The sequence below is a fragment of the Temnothorax longispinosus genome, unplaced genomic scaffold (assembly GCF_030848805.1).
Source record: "Temnothorax longispinosus isolate EJ_2023e unplaced genomic scaffold, Tlon_JGU_v1 HiC_scaffold_27, whole genome shotgun sequence".
In the NCBI taxonomy this organism is placed as follows: domain Eukaryota; kingdom Metazoa; phylum Arthropoda; class Insecta; order Hymenoptera; family Formicidae; genus Temnothorax; species Temnothorax longispinosus.
Genome location: NW_027270089.1, coordinates 35,549 through 55,971, shown reverse-complemented (window position 1 = coordinate 55,971; position 20,423 = coordinate 35,549). Strand labels below are relative to the sequence as shown.

The 20,423-nt window shown below is 38.5% G+C and overlaps 1 protein-coding gene and 1 pseudogene across 1 annotated transcript; both read right to left on the bottom strand.

Moving 5' to 3' along the window:
* Positions 1-12,034: 12,034 nt before the first annotated feature.
* Positions 12,035-14,966, bottom strand: LOC139824102 (uncharacterized; annotated as a pseudogene).
* Positions 14,967-17,855: 2,889 nt separating this feature from the next.
* LOC139824132 (uncharacterized) lies at positions 17,856-20,143 on the bottom strand. The gene has a single exon (XM_071796626.1). It carries the CDS (start codon positions 19,829-19,831, stop codon positions 18,119-18,121), a length of 1,713 nt encoding a protein of 570 aa, XP_071652727.1. The 5' UTR covers positions 19,832-20,143; the 3' UTR covers positions 17,856-18,118.
* Positions 20,144-20,423: the final 280 nt, after the last annotated feature.

The following is a 20,423-nucleotide window of genomic DNA, read 5'->3' as shown; positions in this document are numbered from 1 at the left end:
ATATATGTAGGTCTAGAGGTATGTTCCGGGACTGTTTACGTTTTTTGAAATGTACAGTCCTGGAATATAACGCATATATATGTAATCAGATTCAAAAAATTGTCCCGAAACGTGCCGTAGGACATGAATTTTTTCCAGGACAGTCCTGGAAACTGCCAAATGTCCTGGAATATACTGATGTAAAAAATAAAAGTCCCGGAACATACTTCTGGACCTACATATATATATATATATATATATATATATATATATATTTGAAATTTATAAATATAAAGATTGCAATTATAATTAATTAAAAAGATATTTATAAACATAAAAACTAAAATTCGTAAATGTAATGTATAGAAATCCCCGTTCTGGCAAATTTGCTCTTATATAAAAAAAAGTCTTACATTAAAAACCTTTACTTTAGCATAATAGTATTTAAATTTAATATTTAAATGCATAACAATAATTACATATTAACTATATCGAGAAAAAAAGTAGTTCATAATGTTCTTTTTACTCTTATTAAATTTATATTAGCTATTAATGTTTATAAGCGGCCACGAGCAACAACAGAGAGATATTGAATTAAAATAAAAACAATTTCTTAAATAAACAATACACATGCTTAACGTTTCGACTGTACTTAGTCTTCTTCGGAACGGATTACTACGATAGAAGAAGATAAATATAAAAAAACATGATAATTAATGTTCAAGTTTACATACTAAAACATTAAACATTAGTCTAGACTAAAACATTAAACAATCATCTAATAATATAAACAAAGTAAACAATAATCTAATTAAATCACAAATATAAAAACGCCGGAATAATCGAATAAAACCATAACAAGATAAATTTATATTTATATTGAAAAGTGGTAAAATCTCATCTGTCAGGAAGAGAATGTAAAGAATTATTAACGGAGGTATTCTGATTTAAAAGATCTTTAAAATATATATTTTTCAGGAACTTTTTATAGGGAAACGAAGAAAGTGAATAACGTTAAACTTTGCATGTTCTCTCTTCACCTTATTTTAAAAATCTATTTTTATTTTTTAAGTAACAAAAATGCTTTTCTTTTCTGTTATATCCTGGTCACCATAAATGACAGACGGTGTAAATAATTCTAGCTGTTCTAGGTATCTGAAACGCAAAAAGCTAAAATTTTCTTATTCAGAAGAAGTATATGTGACTATAGTCTGAACTAGAACCACTAAACCAATATTTCCATTCTAAGTTCTAGGCGGCTTTTTTATCAAAAATATTATTAATCAATATTAAATAAACCATTTACGATCTGAGCTTAGATTTTATAGTAGCCTAATAATATTTTTTATATACTATATTTACATATTTTTCCAACTTTAATCAACTATAATACGCGCCGATTAACTTGTCAGACTTACAACACAGCTCCTATTGGATTAATAAAATCCCCTCACACCCCTCTAATTAAATCGATTTAAATAATAGTAAAGAATTTACTACTCCAACAGGAGCTGTGTTGTAAGTCTGACAAGTTAGTCAGCGCGCAATTTATTAAGATCCTTTCTAAAAAAAGGCATGTTAAATCGATACTCGCATCTCTCGAAGTCTTCTCGAAAGTCTCGAATTGCTTTGTTGGCTCTTTTCTGCGATGTTGATTGGTTTTTTTGCGGCGATTACAGCTAACATCGCGGAGAACGAGTATTTGGTATTTTGACAAACGTGAGTCGAGAGGTTATTCAATTTCACGTCGCAAAATAATGACGTTGAATTAAAAAATAGTTATTTTTACGATTTGCTCGAAATTATTATATGTATCTATAGAGCGTCAAATCAGCTTTTTGCTTAATTAACATAGTTACAATTTCAGAATGTAACTGTAGTGGATGCAGAGAATGTGGAGGAGACTCTGAGAAAAATACTCGAAGGAGAAGCCAGGAGATCGATTGTGAAAGGCACAATGTATGCAGTATCACATTTGGGTGCTGCTGTGATCACTATCCACGTTTCAAACGCGAGCCTGATAAAATCGCAAGTTGTTGTAGCGACAGCAAAAGTAATAATAAATTCGATATCTTTAAAAATAAATCTTGAAAATTTCCATATTTTAAATATTCTTGCACGATAATTTTGAGATTACTAGGAAGAACTTTTTGTACTTTTTTTAAATTAAGATATTAATACGTCTAGAATGTTATGTTTAAGGAGGTTCGATGGCTTCATCGGAGGGAGTAGTGGGACGCGGGGGTTCTGGAAACAGCGCACTAGCGTTTGAAGTAGTGGGAATGAAGGGGATTGCTCTGATTGGTCGCCGCGTGTATCATGCGTGCTGCTGTTCACGTCGTTCACGACCATGACAGTCTATGCAGACGAAAAATCAAGCAATTTATGCTTTAATAATTAATTTTTCTACGAAATGTGCGGTAACCTTCCCCTTTCTTTCGCTCATTTATTTGTAAATTATTAAGTTACATGTGCAAATTTCTTTTTCTTTATTATTTGCATTTTTTCTTGCACTTATTTCATTCTGAAGGTATATGCAATATGTCATTTCCCATAAAAACCATAAGAACCTATGTTAAAAATGCAGCCAGTTTCATGCAATTTTAATATGTTGTTCTGGAATGCAAAATAGAATTATGTGAATTTTTTGGGAATTTTTCACCGTCCCGTTTTGAAATAAATCTACTCCTAAAATTGTACTTTTTAGGTTTTTGGAGTAGATTTTTTTCAAAACGGAACGGTGAAAAATTCCCAAAAAATTCACATAATTCTATTTTGCATTGCAGAACAACATATTAAAATTTCATGAAATTCTCTGCATTTTGTTGTAGCCATCGAACCACCTTAAACATTTTAGATGGATATAACATATTTAAATATAGAACCATTATTTGACATGTATAAATACAATTTTCAAATATTTAAAATATTTGGAATAAAATATTCACGATAAGTTTGACTAGATTTTCAAGAAAAAATTGTCTCGATTGAAAGACACCTCGAAAGAAAAATTACGAATTTGTTTTTACGGATCGATGTTAGATACATATCGTAGAGATGGCTGGAACTGGTACGGTGGGAAAATCGAGCTGCTAGAAAACAGCAGCCGACTTAGGTATGGCGAATTTAACGAAAATACAGCTGGAACAATATTTCTTGCATCTTAGGAAACCAAACTAAAGCATTTTCTAAAGAGTTTCCGCCACTAGCTACGTTGTATATATATGTTTATTAACTTTAGCAAACACTAGCTACGTTGTATAATTTTTAAATAAATTAATACCGCTCGAAAATCAGGAATTTATCGAAAAGAAGGTGAGACGCTGGCCGTATTTCGGCAGTTCTGTGAGTTCTGCTATAATTCTCGTGTAGTTCTGAACGTGTTCTAACATTGTCCCATTTTATTTTATTCTGGCAATAAGCATTATTTATTCATTTTTTAAATAATTCTTATCGCTCGAGAAAGACCCTATTCTCGATAAATTCCTGACTTTCGTGCGTTATTAATTTATTTAAAAATTATACAACATTGCCAATCCCCGGAACTCTTTAGAAATTGTTTTAGTATGCTTAGAATTGTACGAAAAATATTTTATATAAGCCAGAACTCCGAGATTTTCTACAGCGTCTCACCCACATACCCGTAAATGCGTCTTTCTTGGGCGATAAAAATTATTTAAAATATGAATAAATAATGCTTATCGTCAGAACTCTTTAGAAATAAACGTTAGAACACGTTCAGAACTATACGAGAATTATAATAGAACTCACTGTTACCTATGTGTATTGTTTATTTAAGAAAGTGTTTTTATTTTTATCCAATTATCCTTCTGTTGTTGCTCGTAATTTGGCCGCTTGAACATGCATAGGTAAAATAAATTTAATAAGAGTGCAAGAAACATTATAAACTACCATTTTTTTCTCAATATAGTTAATAATATAATTATTGGTATGCATTTAAATATTAAATTTAAAATTTATTATGCAAAGTAAAGGTTTTTAATGTAAGACTTTTTTAGATAGAAAAGTATAGAACGGTGATTTCTATACATTACATTTACGAATTTCAGTTTTTATGTTTATAAATATTTATTTAATTAATTATATTTGCAATCTTTATATATTTATAAATTTCAAATATATATACATATATATATATATATATATATATATATATATATATATATATATATATATATTTATTTAATTATAAATATAAAAATTAAAATTTGTATACAAGCAAATGTAACGTATATAGCGGGTATAGCGTATCGTCGATTTGTCAACTCGAGACTCGGCACTCGACGAGACACGAGACGCGATACCCGAAATGCGTGGCATCGTGGTACAGCCGGCAAGCCGGCCCGTGCAAAGCAGCAACGTCACAGCTCAAGAGAGACAGCAGATCGTATGTCTGCCCTTCTCTCTCCGCTCGAAGCTTGCCGAGGGCCTAGCGTACACGGACAGAGGAAAGGCTTGCGCGACCAGCATATCCCCTCAATCTGAGTAGTTCGGACACGAACCATAGCATGGATACGAACCCATGTATCGTTACCCGAGTCCTCTCTGATCGTTACCGAGCGTAACGCCGTAGTTGACGTCCACTTTCTCAGAGGGCAGATTAGGACAGATGTCCCCCGAAGCCGGATGGCCGCTCTCAGGTTTCTCTCTGTATATATATATATATATATATATATATATATATATATATCAAAAAGGGCGGCTGTCTCTAACTAAACTTAACGAACGAATAGCAATGAATGAATGTGTAAGTGAACCGCGTACGGCTCTACTGAGACGCCATCTGAGCCAATAAGAAACGTCTAGTGAGAAATAGTTACAATGAAAGAAGGCGGTAGAATTGAATCTCTAACACTCTCCCTCAATTTTACAGTCCTTTGTTATTAATGTCCTTTAAGGTAGCTGTCTCGTCAGGGCATGTATTAGATAAAGTTTTCGATTTCGGTTTTTATATCAAATTATATGATCAGCATTGCAGTCGATTTTTTCTGTGGCTCCTTACCGACTATTTACTCTAGAAAATCGATCTCGAAAATCACAAATTTTGCATTACTTCATACAGAAAAGAAGGCTCTATCACGGTTTCAATCACATATTTTCGTATTTTTCGATTAGATGAAGTGAGAAAAAAACATTGCTTTTTGTACATTAGATTTCGAAGAATCCGATGCAACCATAAAATATATAGGTTACCGGAGATTTCGCTGCTAATTTTTTAGTTTATTTTAGTGAAAATGCGGTAATCGAGCAGACATTTTTTGGTCGAGGTGAGGTTGGGAAGACTTGGCAACGCCGCTGGCTAATCACTGTAGTTGCAGGTTATGGGGCTCGTCTTTCTTAGCCGAATTGGATAGTGATTGACACCTCTGTCATGCGTTTTGAAACCCTTTCTCAGTAATTGTCAAAATTCAATCGAAAAGGAGATGTAACCTCACTTGTAACCTTTCTCGACGACTCGCATGATCAGCTGATCAAAGCGGAGTCAAATGAGAAAAATCACATAATTTGGAAAAAGTAACATACTTTGTCACATATGAAATTTTACACCATATTCATGAAATTATTTTTCCCTTAGCAAAAATTGCCTGAAATATATTTCTGAACGTGAAAACCTACAAACAATCACATGACTAGCACGTAGCGAGACAGCTACCTTAATCCAAGTCCGCGAACACAAAATTCGTGTTTTCTTCTTGGTAGTTCCTTGGTAAGTACATCCGCCACCATCTCTTCTGTAGGTAGATATTCGAGTTTTACAGGATGTTCATCTAATACTTCTCGAATAAAGTGGTGACGAATGTCGATGTGTTTGGATCTTCCGTGGTAGACGGGGTTGTGCGCCAGTTCCCTGGCTCCTTGATTGTCGTTATACAGATTGACATTCGTTAGCTTTTCCAAACCAAGCTCCTTTAGAAAATTGATAAGGTACACAGCCTCCTTGACTGCATCAGTCAGTCCCATGTATTCGGCTTCGGTCGAAGAAAGCGCGACTGTCCTCTGCTTTCGGGATTTCCAGGAAATAGCGTCTCCAGCAAGAATAAAAGCTGTTCCAGTATACGAGCGCCTGTCCATCGCACAATTGCCCCAATCGGCATCTACGTATCCAGTGAGACCTTTGTTTGTACGTTCGAAACACAGAGCCAAATTAATGGTGTTCTTCAGGTACCTAAGCACATGCTTAGCTGCTGTTCAGTGTTTCTTCTCGTGACAAGAATTAAATTGGCTTAACACGATGACCGCATGAGCGATGTCGGGTCTAGTACCTAGGGCTAGGTACATCAAACTGCCCACCAGTTCCCTGTATGGCACCAAATCATCACCGTATTCTGGATCTCCTGCCGTCAACTTGATGCTACCGTCTAGTGGAGTATTTGATGTTTTGCAATCGGCCATTCCGAACCTGAAAAGAAAATCTTTAATATGACCAGCCTGAGAAAGATGAGTACTCTCCCTGTTGATGATTCCCATTCCTAAGCAGTATTTAGCTTCCCCGAGGTCCTTAACGGCAAATTGGCTTTTTAGTATCTTGATAATCCTTTTGGTCGTCTTGGGGTCTCTTGAAGCCATCAGTATATCATCAATATAAACAAGGAGGAAAAATGTTCTATCATCGTTTACATACACGCAGGGATCTGCGTTCGTGGGAGTGAGTCCAGCATCCTTCAGTGTTTCGCGAAGCTTTAAGTGCCACCGACGTCCGGCCTGGCGTAATCCATATAACGCTTTCAGAAGGAGGCAAACCTTATGTTTTTGACGAAGTTGCGAGAGCATAATTTTGGCTTTATCATGTAGATGTTCTGCCGACTTGTCCCGCGTGATCTTTTCTAGCATTTCCTCTAGATGCTTTGGTGGTTCCATGTAAACTACGGTGTCCATGTCGTCGTGTAGGTACGCTGCAGTAATGTCCAACTGTGATATTGACATTCCGAGCTCAACTGATAAAGCGACTAACAGCCTGAGCGATCCGAGTCTGGCTACAGGAGCGAAAGTGTCTTGAAAATCGAGCCCAGGGCGTTGAGAGAACCCTTTCGCGACAACTCTGGCCTTTCTTCTCTCTAACTTTTCATCTGCTCCGTACTTGTTTCTCAGAATCGTTCTGCAATCGACGACATTACCATCCTTAGGTCTCTCCACTAATTCCCATGTATCATTAGCCACGAGACTTTTAACTTCATCGTAAATAGCGTCTTTCCACTCCGCAGCATCTGGATCTGTAGTAGCCTCAGAGATGAAAATTTTACTTGCAAATAAAGCGTACATAGAATCTTGCCACTCGATGTCATCGTCAGATGATGATTCGACAATTATAGGTGCTGGCACTCCTCGTTGTCTGCTTCTCAGATCGTATTCCTTGCTTGGAGGGTCAGGTTTTCTATTCGTCGCTCCCTTCGGCCTTCCTGGTCCTCGTCTAGCGGGCGTTACTGTACTATTTTTATCTTCTGCGTCAACCTGGTCGTTGTCTTCAATGGTTTGGTCGTTTCCGGATTGTATGGCCATTGGGTCGTTGTTGGGTCCGACTGCCGCTTCACCTTGCCCCTCGAATGTTATTAGATCATCCACGACCTTAAATCGACCATTCTTCGTTTCCTCGGTGATTATGTCTTCACACGATTCCTTCACGTTAAATTCGTTGAAGAATTTAACATCCCTAGAGATGTGGATTTTTCTGTCCTTTGGGCTCCACACTCTGTAAGCTTTTGATACCTCAGAGTATCCAACGAAGATGCCTTCTAAGCCACGGACATCAAACTTTCCTTTGTTTGGAGACTTGTCCAGAATGAACCCCTTGCATCCAAATGCCCGCAGATGACTAATGTTCGGGCGTCTGCCGGTCCATTTTTCGAATGGGGTTCCAGAATGAAGACTTTTTGTAATACAGCGATTCCTAATATAATTTGCAGTTGCAATCGCTTCGGCCCAAAAAGAAGGTGAAAGTCCTGATTGAATCATCATGCATCCTGCTGCCTCGACTAGAGTTCGATTTCTTCGTTCAGCAACACTATTTTGCTCAGGTGTGTAAGCTACTGTCAGTCGGCGACGAATTCCGTGTTCCTTAAACAATTTGTCCAGAGTAGAGTTGCAATACTCCTTGCCATTATCTGATTGGATTGCCTTGATTTTTCGTCCAGTTTGATTTTCGGCTAGCTTCTTAAATTCCTCGAACTTTTCAGTGACCTCTTCTTTGTTTCGCATGAAGTATACCTCACACCAGCGGGTATGGTCGTCTATAAAAGTGACAAAATAGCGTGCACCGCCCTGTGACTCCGTTCGCATCGGTCCACATACGTCAGTGTGTATAATGTCGAGTGCACCTGAAGCTCTCTGATTTCTAACCGGAAATGGGGAACTTGACAATTTTTCTGCAGCGCATATTTTACAATCAGTCATCGATGAACCAACGTTGAGTTTTATGCCATTAACCGCTTGAGATTTCCACATCAAATTCACGTCATTTGCGTTGAGGTGCCCTAGTCGTTCGTGCCACGTCATAATTTGTGATCGTTCATCCTTAACTGCCACGCACGCTTCAGTAGTGGAACCTTCCTGAAGATAAAACAAATTGTTTACGCGTTTGGCTATCATTTTTGCGTTACCTTGAAGATCCTGAACGATGGCACAATCCTTGGTGAAGAGAACTTGGTGCTGGTTGTCGACTATTTTGGCCACAGACAGAAGATTGGTTCTCAAGTCAGGAACGTACAGTGTATCCTTCAATCTTATGTTCATCTCCTCGTCATCAACCGCGGCTGTGATTTTGATATCTCCCATTGCCTCAATCTTAGTAGTAGAGTTGTTTGCAAGTTTTAGTCCACTAGAAATATTTGTAGTGTTCACGAAGAGTCCCTTGTCGCCGCACAAGTGCGAAGTGCAGCCGCTGTCCAGACACCATTTCGTCGATACCTTATTATTATTTACTAAAAGCGTTGTCTCGGTCGCATGGCTTGATTTTTTATCCGTGTTGGTCTTCTTCGAGAAGCAATTCGCAGCCTTATGTCCGAGTTTCTTGCAATAATTGCATCTTATCCGTGCATGTGTGGGCGATGATGTATTTTTATTGGCATTGCTATTCACCGGCTTATTTTTAGAGACGCTAGGTTGTTGCTTACCCTGATGCTTTACAAACAAGGCACCAGATCCATCGTCGAGCGATTTTTGTTTTCGTGCCTCGCTTTCTTCAATTATCTTGATTTTTAATGTCTCGGCATCGGGCAAATCATCGCGTGACTCTATTGCACATCTGAATGTGTCGAAGCTGTTAGGGAGGCTATATAATATAATAATTGCAAGCATGTCACCATTTATTTCAACGTTCATCGCTTGTAGCTTATCGACTGCGTCAAGAAGATCGTTTAGATGATCTTTTACGTCGCCACCCTCTGGCATTTTGTGTAACATGAGACGTTTTAGAAGGGTTGCCTTACGCGCGGGTCCTTTGGATGCGTAGATAGATTCTAATTTATCCCAGACGTCTTTGGATGTCTCGCAACCACGTATTTGCTTGAGCTCCGATGGATTAATCGACAGGATGAGATCTGATTTGGCCTTACGATCTTCGGTAATCCATGAATCGTGTGCTTGCGAAGCCGCTCGTGTAGCCGGGTCTGTTGAAACCGCTGGTTTCGGTTTTTCTCCTGAGACGTATCCCCATATATCGTTCTTTACTAACGAGGCCTCCGCCTGAATTCTCCACGTGTCGTAATTATCTCTGGAAAGCAACTCCAGGCGAGTAGAATTAATAAAGTTGTGTGACATGGCTTTCGATATGTACGCACCGTCTCAAGGTTAGGTTCGCTATCTGCAATTTGCAATCTAAGTACGTTCGTATTCTACAATAATTAGCAGTGTCTCAATATTCTGGGTGTCCTGGGCCCATAACCTGTTGGATAATAATCGGACACAGAACGTACAATGGTGCTTCTTTATTTACGACACACAATAGCGTGGTGAACAGAAAATGTATGTTATATATATATATATATATATATATATATATATGTTACGGGCAAAGTCAGCATGGTGTGCAGTGTCGACATTGCCCGGGCAATGTCAGCATTGCACAACGCGACTGGGCAAAGTAGTTTATTAGCGGACATTGCCCGGTTTGATGTGGGCAAAGTTAACACTGCCCATCCAGCGATGGCAATGTCAGCAACGATTATCACATTGCGGACTTTGCTCGGTTCAAAGTGGGCAATGTCGACAATGCTAAATCTCCGTGGGCTAAGCTGCGCTAAATGTATGGTAATTCTTCAGTTTAGCTACCTCAGCACAGAAATCGATGCAATTAGGCTTAAGTTGTGATTTTTGTTAAAGCAGGGCATACACACGTGTGTGTGCCCTGCTTTAACGAAAATCATTAAACAGTTACATCGTGCAGAATAACCAAGCATCTCGATTCAAGCAGTTAGGTCTCACGCTGGGAGTTTCATTAGTTTAATTATGCGTGGGAAGCACACACACACACACACGGGGGAGTGCGAGGGGGGGGCCTTCGGCCCCCCCCTTCCTCGCACCCACCCCGTCGGTAGGCAGCGTGGACCTCGCTTTACAACATAAAGTACATGCTAAGTTGTAAAGCGAAATTATAAAGCACATGCATGGAGGGGTGCAAGGGGGCTTACATGCGTGAGCGCACGTGAACAGAAAGGCTTTTCTTCCCTGCACCCTCCCCCATGCATGTACTTTATAATTTCGTTTTACAACTTAGCATGTACTTTATGTTGTAAAGCGAGGTCCACGCCGCTGCCTACCGACGGGGTGGGTGCGGGGGAGGGGGGGGCCGAAGGCCCCTCCCTCGCACCCCCCCGTGTGTGTGTGTGTGTGTGTGTGCTTCCCACGCATAATTAAACTAATGAAACTCCCAGCGTGAGACCTAACTGCTTGAATCGAGATGCTTGGTTATTCTGCACGATTGATTCATTTAAAATTGGCGCAGTTTTACATGCGCGTGCGACCACTGAGCATGCGCATATGGCCGCAGGGCACGTTCAATGTTGTTACATGTCGTCGGTTCAACTTTGACGATTAATATCTCGCGTCGCGGGGCAGAGCGACACTTTTTTCTGCCAGATTCGTTCGTTTCATGCAAAAACGCGTCGATTAAGCCTAATTGCATCGATTTCTGTGCTGAGGTAGCTAAACTGAAGAATTACCCTTATTTAGCGCAGCTTAGCCCTCGGAGATTTAGCATTGTCGACATTGCCCACTTGAAACCGAGCAAAGTCCGCAATGTGATAATCGTTGCTGACATTGCCATTGCTGGATGGGCAGTGTTAACTTTGCCCACATCAAACCGGGCAATGTCCGCTAATAAACTACTTTGCCCAGTCGCGTTGTGCAATGCTGACATTGCCCGGGCAATGCCGACACTGCACACCATGCTGACTTTGCCCGTAACATATATATCAAAAAGGGCGGCTGTCTCTAACTGAACTTAACGAACGAATAGCAATGAATGAATGTGTAAGTGAACCGCGTACGGCTCTACTGAGACGCCATCTGAGCCAATAAGAAACGTCTAGTGAGAAATAGTTACAATGAAAGAAGGCAGTAGAATTAAATCTCTAACATCCTTTAAAGAACATTATAATATTTTATCAAAGAAAAGTCAAAATAAAAAGCAAATCAAATTTTTGTTTTAATTTTATATTCTTAATTAAAGAATTAAACAATTAGAATTCAAAATTTTATTTGTTTTAAGTAAAAGAGAGTGATGAGTGTATTTTAAGATTATTATCAAAAAAATATTCTTTGTGAAGATAACAGTTACTTAAAAGAAGAGAACTAAAACGGAGTAATCAATTTTCTAATCGGCACTAGAATGATATTTTTTGCGTGTGAATTGTGCGTATATGATAGCAATCGCGATATAAGATCGCGAGCCAAAAAATAATTATTTTTTCTTTCTGTGGCAAGAGAAATGATAGAGCGCTATCATTTCCACATCACCTTGCGGTAGATAGCATGGCGCATTTTTTTTCAAGTGGTATCCCCTGTAAGTCTAATCAACTTTGCATTAAAATATTCTCATATTTTAATGCAAGAACTGTTCGAAGTGCCTTCCTCGTTCTCGTATACATAGTTCGGCCCTTCGATTAATATTGCGCGTTGCGCCATTTCCGGCGTGATGCTATCGGAAGTTGCGAGAATTTCTTCTCGTACCTCAGCCTCTGTACTACCACGCCTGTGTTCGACTAAATCTTTGATGTAACCCCAAACGAAATAGTCGAGCACGTTAAGATCCGGCAACCGCGCCGGCCAAATGATTGGGCCACCTCGACCCATCCATCTGTCCGGATATCGCGCGTCTAAAACATTTCGCGCCTGTCGCGAAAAATGCGCAGGAGCCCCATCGTGTTGGAAAATGAGCTCTTCCCGTTTGCGAAGGGGAACGTCTTCGAGAAGACCGGGCAACTCATTTTCCAAAAACCGTGCGTAAATTTCCCCGGTTAAGCGTGGCGGGAGAATATAGAGACCGATCTGAAAATCATAGAAAGAGTGTGATTTCAAAAAACTGCGAGGGAGACAAAGACGAAATTTCTTAACTCATAAACTTACTACTTACAATTCGGTTCGCCTTTATTCCTGCCCAAACGTTTATCGACCAGCGATATTGAAACAGGCGCTTTGGCAAATGGCGTGCGGATTTTCACCTCTCCATAATAAAAAATTATGGGAGTTAAACACGCCATTTGGTGTGAAGATCGCTTCATCCGTCCACAGGATGCGGTCGGAAAGAAGGGCATAATTATATATAAAATTTGGTGCTTTATATAAAATTATATATGGGTCCATATGACTTCTGCGTGGACGGTTGAAGAGAGCGGACGTTGTGAATCAAGTGGAAGTTGGACGGTTGAAAATGGCAGATAGAGTAGGGAGAAAAAGGAGAAGGGTAAGGAGTAAGAAAGAGTGGAAGCAGGAGGTTAAGGAGAGATACGGTAAGTCAATAGTAGGAAATAAGAAATTATTAATTAATAAGGTAAAGAAAGTCAACAGACGTGCAGGTTAGGGTGGCAGGAAAAGGAGCGAAAGCAGGAAAGGCGGACAGTGACAGAATAAAAGAGTTGAGAGAGGAAGTCAAGAAGAGAGAAGAAATATGGGAGCAACAAAGAAAATCGTAAGAGGAAAGAATAAAAAATGTAGAGGAGAAAATGGAAAAGGCGTTGAGCGGAGCAGAGAGAGGCGAGGGAAGAAATTTAATGGAAAAAATGAAGGAGATGGAAAAAAATATGGAAATGACGGAGAGAAGAAGAAGGAGAAATAATATAATTGTGAAAGGGACGGCGCGGCGGAAGAAAACGAGATAGAAAGGAAAGAAAAGGTAGAGAAAATGATAAACGAAGTGAAGAAGATAAAAGCGGCCATTGAGGAAGTACAGGAAATAGGATATGAAAATAATAAGATGCCAATGATAAAATGTAAAAGCTGGGAAGATAAAAAAGGAATAATGACAAAAAGAAAAGAGTTGGGAAAAAAATATGAATTATACCTGGACGACGATCTAACTAAAACGGAAAGACAAATACAAAAAGAAATAAGAAGAATAGCAAAGGAGGAAAGAGAAGCAGGAAAGAAAACCACGACTGGATATCAGAAGATATGGGTGGATAATAAAGAAATGAAGTGGAACGAAAGTAAAGGAAAATTGGAGGAGAGGATTCAGTGTCTTTCGGAAGTAATAGGAAAGGAAGAAAGATAGGGAAGAAGAACGGGAGATGAGGAGGGGAGATGTGAGGAGGAGGTCAAGAAAAGAGTAAGCAATACGGAGAAAAAAAGAGCACAATAAACATAGGCTTTTGGAATATAGCTGGATTAAAGAGGAAACATGATGAATTCTGGAAAGAGATTGAAAGCTGGGATATAATAGCTATGCTAGAAACATGGGTAGAGCAAGAAGATTGGTGTAAAGTTAAAAAAATGTTATCAGATAAATATGTGTGGAAATGTCAACCAGCGACAAAAGAAAAAAAGAAAGAAAGAGCAAGAGGAGGGATAATAACAGGCGTTAGGAAAGAAATGGCGGCAACCGGTACGGAAGAGAGGGAAGAGGAAGGAATTGTAGAAAGAATAGCAAAGACAAAGGAGGGAACGTGGAGGATTATAACGGTATATGTGGATAACGATATTGAAAAGAAGATAAAGTATGTAAAGGATTATACAAACGATGGAGAATTAGGGGAGCAAATAATAATATATATGTCTTTATTTCAGCTATACGCCAAGAAAGGACTTGGTTTACAATTCCACTTAACTCACACATCCATCCACGCATCAAACAACATTCTTCTTTACAAACAAGCCGCAATACATTATGATTTACATTATTTACAATCGTTATCTTTTTTGTAGCATTCCTCTCTCCTTTTCCATAATCTATTTAGCACCTTTCCTTTTTCCATTCTAAATTTGTCATCGCATATATTCTCTAATCGTTCTCCGTTATTCCTACCTAAATTCTCAAACCACATACTTGTGATCTTGCACTCGCTTATATAATGCTCTAAATTGTCCCTACCTGACTTACAGAATCTACACTTCGTATCTTCTTCGTCAAGCCAGTATTTATTTGCGTCCTCAAAATTACCGCACCTTAATTTTACCATCGCTCTAATCTCGTCTCCTGTTTTCACTTTATCCAAGTTCGCTTTTAATAAATAACTCGGCGTTTTGTTTGTCACCTCTATATCTTTGTACCTTGTATTATACCTTGCCTCTACTATTTTATTGTTTATTATTTGCCCTTGAATATCCTGTTCCCTTATTCTTACTAAGCCTTCAGTATTTTTACCTTCATTATTTAATTCTTTTATTGCTTTAGAGCTCCAACCATTGCTATTATAAAACCTTTCCCTTTCCAAATTATATAAATCCTTTTTCTTTTTATCCCTTGTGTCCTTTTCATCCCAACATGCCTTTACTAAACTTCCATCTTTTTTCCCTCTGCTTCTTTTCTCGAACCTCATGGCTCTTATACCCCAACAGATTTTAAGTTTCTCTAATCCTAGTTCCCTTAGTATTACATACCTCGGTGTGCAAAAATCTAGTCTAAATATCCATCTTACATAATCCAACATGACTTTTTCCAACTCCTTTTTTTCACTCTACCCCCATATCTCTGCTCCGTATTCCATCACACTTTTCACTAGGTATTTAAAAAGCGTCTATCTCCTACTAAAATCATCTTTACATAATCTTTCTCCTAAGCCCCAGACCCTATTTGCAGCGATCCTTCCTTTTCTTTTCAGCTCTTTTATATGATCGACATAATTACCTTTCTTATTAAACGTGAAACCCAGGTATTTAAACCTATCTACTTCCTCTATTATTTTTTCGTCCCATTTCCATGTCATTCTGCTTTTTTTACCTTTACTATTAAATACTAGCACTTTAGTTTTTTCTGTATTTAATTCTAGCTTCCTATCTTTTAAGAATCTTTTTAACATGCTCATCATATCTAGTAAAGCCTCTCTATTTTTCGCTACCAAAACCATATCATCCGCGTATGCTAATGACCATACTCTCACTCCTCCAAGCGCCACTCCTCCTATACCACGCTTTTCTAAAACTTTATCGATGTCCGCGTTGTATAAATTGAACAGGGCGGGACTCATTACACAGCCCTGCCTTACACCTTTCTTCGTCTTGAAGCACTTTGTGAATCCATCCCTCGTCCTTATTGTCACCTCCGTCTCTTTGTAGATTTTTTTTATCCTGTTTATTAAACTGCGATCCATCCCTTTTTCTTCCATTATCTTCCATAAAATGTCTCTGTCAACGTTGTCGAATGCTGCCCTTAGATCCACAAACATTGCGAAAATCTTGTCTTTCCCAGTTTCTCCTTCTCCCTTTGCACTATATGGTTCAAGATAAATATATTATCCATCGTGGACCTTCCTTTCCTAAAGCCGGCTTGGCTGTCAGGTATCATCCCTTTCCTCTCCATTATTTCCTCCAATCTGTTCCTTAGAATTTCGGCATATACCTTGTATACAGTGCACAGCAGCGAGATCCCTCTGTAGTTCTCTGTTTGCTCTTTATCCCCTCTTTTATATAGGGGGACAACTATGCTTGTTCGCCATTCGGTCGGAATTTTGCTTTCCTTCCAAATGAGCTTCAGCAGATCAATTAGACCTTCTCTTACCGCTACGCCATCATACAGCCATGCTTCCATTGGGATTCCATCGACACCTGCAGCTTTGCCTAGCTTCATGTTCCTGACTGCCCTCACTATTTCCTCTTCTTGCAGCTCTCTATCTGTATCTTGAACCTGTTCTTCATTTCTTTCTTCTGTTCCCATGGCATGCATCTCCAACGCCTCTTCCCTTCCTACCATCTCGGTCCCACCTAACAGCTCCATGAAATAACTTCTCCAGTTCTCTTTCGGAATATTATTCTCTTTCCATTCTTTTTTCTTTTTTCGACTGTTTATATAGTTCCAAATTTTCTTTTCGTCCTTCAGTTTTCTTAATTCTTCTTCTTCATCCTTTTGCTTTCTAGCCACCCCTTCAGACATTTCTTTTCTTCCAAATAGTCTTCCTTACTTCCCTTTCCACATCTCCACCTTCTGTACTTTCTTTTCACCTCCCTCTTCTTTCTGGTACAACTCCTATCCCACCAATCTTTGTGTCCTATTTTCCTTCTCTTCTTTACCTTAATATCCTTATACACTAAGGCTCCAAGGATTCCGTTTTTTAATTACTCCCATTTCCTATCCACCGACTCCATTTCCTGGTCCTCGGTTTCATTCCATACCTCCGTCCTCTCCCTGTATAATTGCCTTGCCTCTTCGTTCCAAACTATGATCTTCTTTGACATATTCCGTTCCTCTTCTTCCTCTTCAGTACACCCCTCCATTTGTCTCGTATTCTCCTCTTCCTCCAGTAACAAGGTCAGAGGCAAATGATCCGAGTCCACCCTGTCCCCTATTCTAAATTCCAACACTCGCTCTTGCGCACTATCGTTTACAATTGCATAATCAATTACCGAGCACCCTCTCGCACCCACATACGGGGCATTCCATGCGAAGTGATCCAGCCAAAAAAAAATGTTTTTTTTTATTGTGCTGAAATTTGCACAATCTATTGCCCTATTGACCATAATTATCCACACCAATTTTTTAGACATTTGTCCAACGCGTTGTCTACTTACAGGGGTTTAAAGTTTCGGCGTTGAGGCCGTCATGTTAAACTTCACACATCGATAATTTGTCGTAAACATTACCGATTTTAAATAATGACCAGTGATTTTTCAAGTATTTTTTACACCCTTTCGAGATATATTATGCATTATTAATAAAAAAGGTTAATTAATTGATATTTTTCAACATTAATAATAAATTCAAATTTTTCTTTAAGGGGGGAATCTACTTTAGCCGGCTGAAAAATGATGATTTTTTGGGAATTTTTTTCAAGGAAACTATAAGTGATATTGGATTAATTTTTTTTGTAATATGGAAAGGCATTCTTAAAGAAGAAAAAAAAAATTTTTTTTTTCAGTTACGTTAATTTTTATTATATTGACGGACAATTTTGTAGCGCAATGTTGGTAGCGCAACGGTTAGCTGCGTACAGTGTAGCAACGAGCTGGGTAATTTGAAAGCAAAAAATAAAAATTTTTTTTAAAGCTTAATCAATTACGCAGGGATTGAACCTATTTGCAAATAAAAATATGAAAAATTGAAGAAGTTACAGCAATCGTAAAAAAAATGACATTTTTTTTATCAAAAAATCGATCTTCTGTTGTTGATAAAAATGTTATAAATAAATAATAAAATGTAAACGTAGGTTCAATCCCTGGAGAAAATTGTAAGGAATCGAATCATGCTTGGTGAAAGTTATTTGAGTGATTACTTTTTGAGTTATCTTGTACGCAAAGTTGGAAAAAGTGGTTTTGAGAAAAACGCGTTTAAAGTTTATTTTTTTGCTCTTAGCCAAAAAAGCACGTAAAAATGCATGCAAATTTCAGTATAAAGGTTTTTGAGGTCGCTGAATCCGAATCTGATATCAGATTTTTAAAATTCAAAATGGCGGATTTAAAATGGCGGGTCAGAAGAGTCGTACTTGAATATAGAAATGAAGTTCTTGATGTTTTCACGATACTTACAATGAAATAATGTTCAATCCGCTATTCCGGGCCCATACAATATGCCTTCCTCTTCCTCGTATAACTTCTGTTGGGCAGTTTTCTGCATTCTGTTGGCTGTTCGAGCTTCTTTCGTGTTTTCCCAAGTACGAATTTCTGCTCTCCGCAGTCGTTTGTCATTCTGTGAATCGACGAATCTCTTGGTATGTTGTCCGATCACAATGCCCATTGCTTCCATTATTTTTAAAATAGGGTAGTACCCTTCATTGAAGATCGCAGTAGCAAAATATGCAGAAATTTCAATTGTTTTTGCGCCGCAGTGAAGATGTTTTGGTGCCAGACGCCACAGACTTGCATTGAAACTTTCGTTTGAATTCTGCGTATATCCGCCTAAGCATCTTTCCAATAGATCATCCTTGGACAAATCTTGATAAATCGACAACAATTGCTCTTGAACATCCTTGTGAAAAGCAGGTGGGTGTTCAAATTCAGTTAGTTTCCCAGTCGCTTCTGCTACTCGCCATTTGCACCAACTTTCACACCCCGTTGGACAGTATTCGTGTTGTGGTTTTTCATCGGTTGAGCATAAGTGATAATAAGTAGCCATGATGGCTTTTTTCATCTCTTCAACCGAATCCGGATGTCTTCTTATTGCTAATCCGTAATATTTTGTCAATTTTTTTATTAGTGTGTCCGTCAGCTTTCCTTTTCCTCCGAGTTTTGCCGCTTTCTTTATATTTCTCAGGCGAGTGCCCATTCTTTTTTCGACGTGCCCAACACATTCATGTTTCTTCAATGTTATATCCTCGCCGTAGGGTTGTAAATCCATAAGGGCTTTAAAAGTTTTAGAGTCGCCATCGCCGATATAATTGCAGTATCTCACGCCAAACTGTTCTTCAGATCTGGAAAACATCTCTTTCATTGAATCCACTTCCATTTTTCCGAAAGATCCAGAATGGTTGATGGAGCACGTTTCTTTGTGATCTTCAAACCACTCGGAATATTCTACAGTGCCCTTTTTGTTTTTCCAAAAAATACAGGATTGGCAATGGCTGCTTTTTACGACGAGATCAATTATCTTTCCAGTGTTTTGTCCTATGAGCGTTGTTACACCAAATAAAGATGAAAAACCACGCTTTTTCCATGTTCCATCACCGGAAACGATCAAATTTTGCGATGGTTTTCCTTTTTGCATGTTTACTTCTATTTCTTCTTTGACGGCTTTATGGCACAATATATGGAAGACACCTTTGGATGCAGTATAAATGTTTTCTACAGAGGCATAATATACTTTATAATTGAAATTTTGGCACATATCCATGAGACCACAGAACAAATTTATGCCTTCTTTGCAGACTCCCAACAATCCCATGACAAATATTATTCTTCTATTAATTTCGAAGGCACTGTTAATAAAAGGGCCTGAATCGATCTTCCGAACACCACATGAGCAAGTAACAGCTATTTTAAATCCTAATCCGCGACTTCCCGTTTCACCAAAAGTTACATTTTTCTTGCAATTTTTACAAATTAGCATTTGAGTCAAAGCACTAAAAACAGTGAAAAATTCAATAATGCGATAGCCGTGAGTTTGACTTATAATAATGTCATCATCCGCAGTCTTCAATTTTTTAGCCGCATTACTCGTCGATGCAGTTTCCGTTTCGGCAGTAAACTGATTTCCTTGAAACGATCTTTTTCGTGGTCTTGAGTGACGAAAACCGTTCTTTTTACCTTTGCGAGGCATGATATTACTTTTATGTCTGTACAAGCCGACATTTCGAAGCACGAACACATAAATATAAACACTATAGGGTCAAATAAAATAGTTGTAGGTCTAGCGGGTATATAGGATTATTTTGTTCCCGCAATAATAGAACCGAGAACGCTGCGAAGCCAGTATAGCGTACGTCCCTCCGGGCGCCTCACTAAAAAGAGCTGTAGTTTCGTCAATTTTACGAGTTTGACGATAATACTTTGGGAATATATTCTTGAAACCTTATACTATTTATTTATGCAAAAAAAATCGATTTTTTTGACCCATCAAAGTAGATTCTCCCCTTAAGATCGGCATCTTTGATTTCAATAAAAAAAATGCCAAAAAAAAGAAGAAAATGTTGTCAACAAAAAAGTATAGGAAGTCCAAGATGGAGAAATCACTCCTTAGTAAGTTACAATTCATTCTGTGTGCGAACTCATGATCCGTGCCGCCGGCGGAGCCCGCCGCGGCGGCGCGGGCGGCACGAATCATGAGTTCGCACACAGAATGAATTGTAACTTACTAAGGAGTGATTTCTCCATCTTGGACTTCCTATACTTTTTTGTTGACAACATTTTCT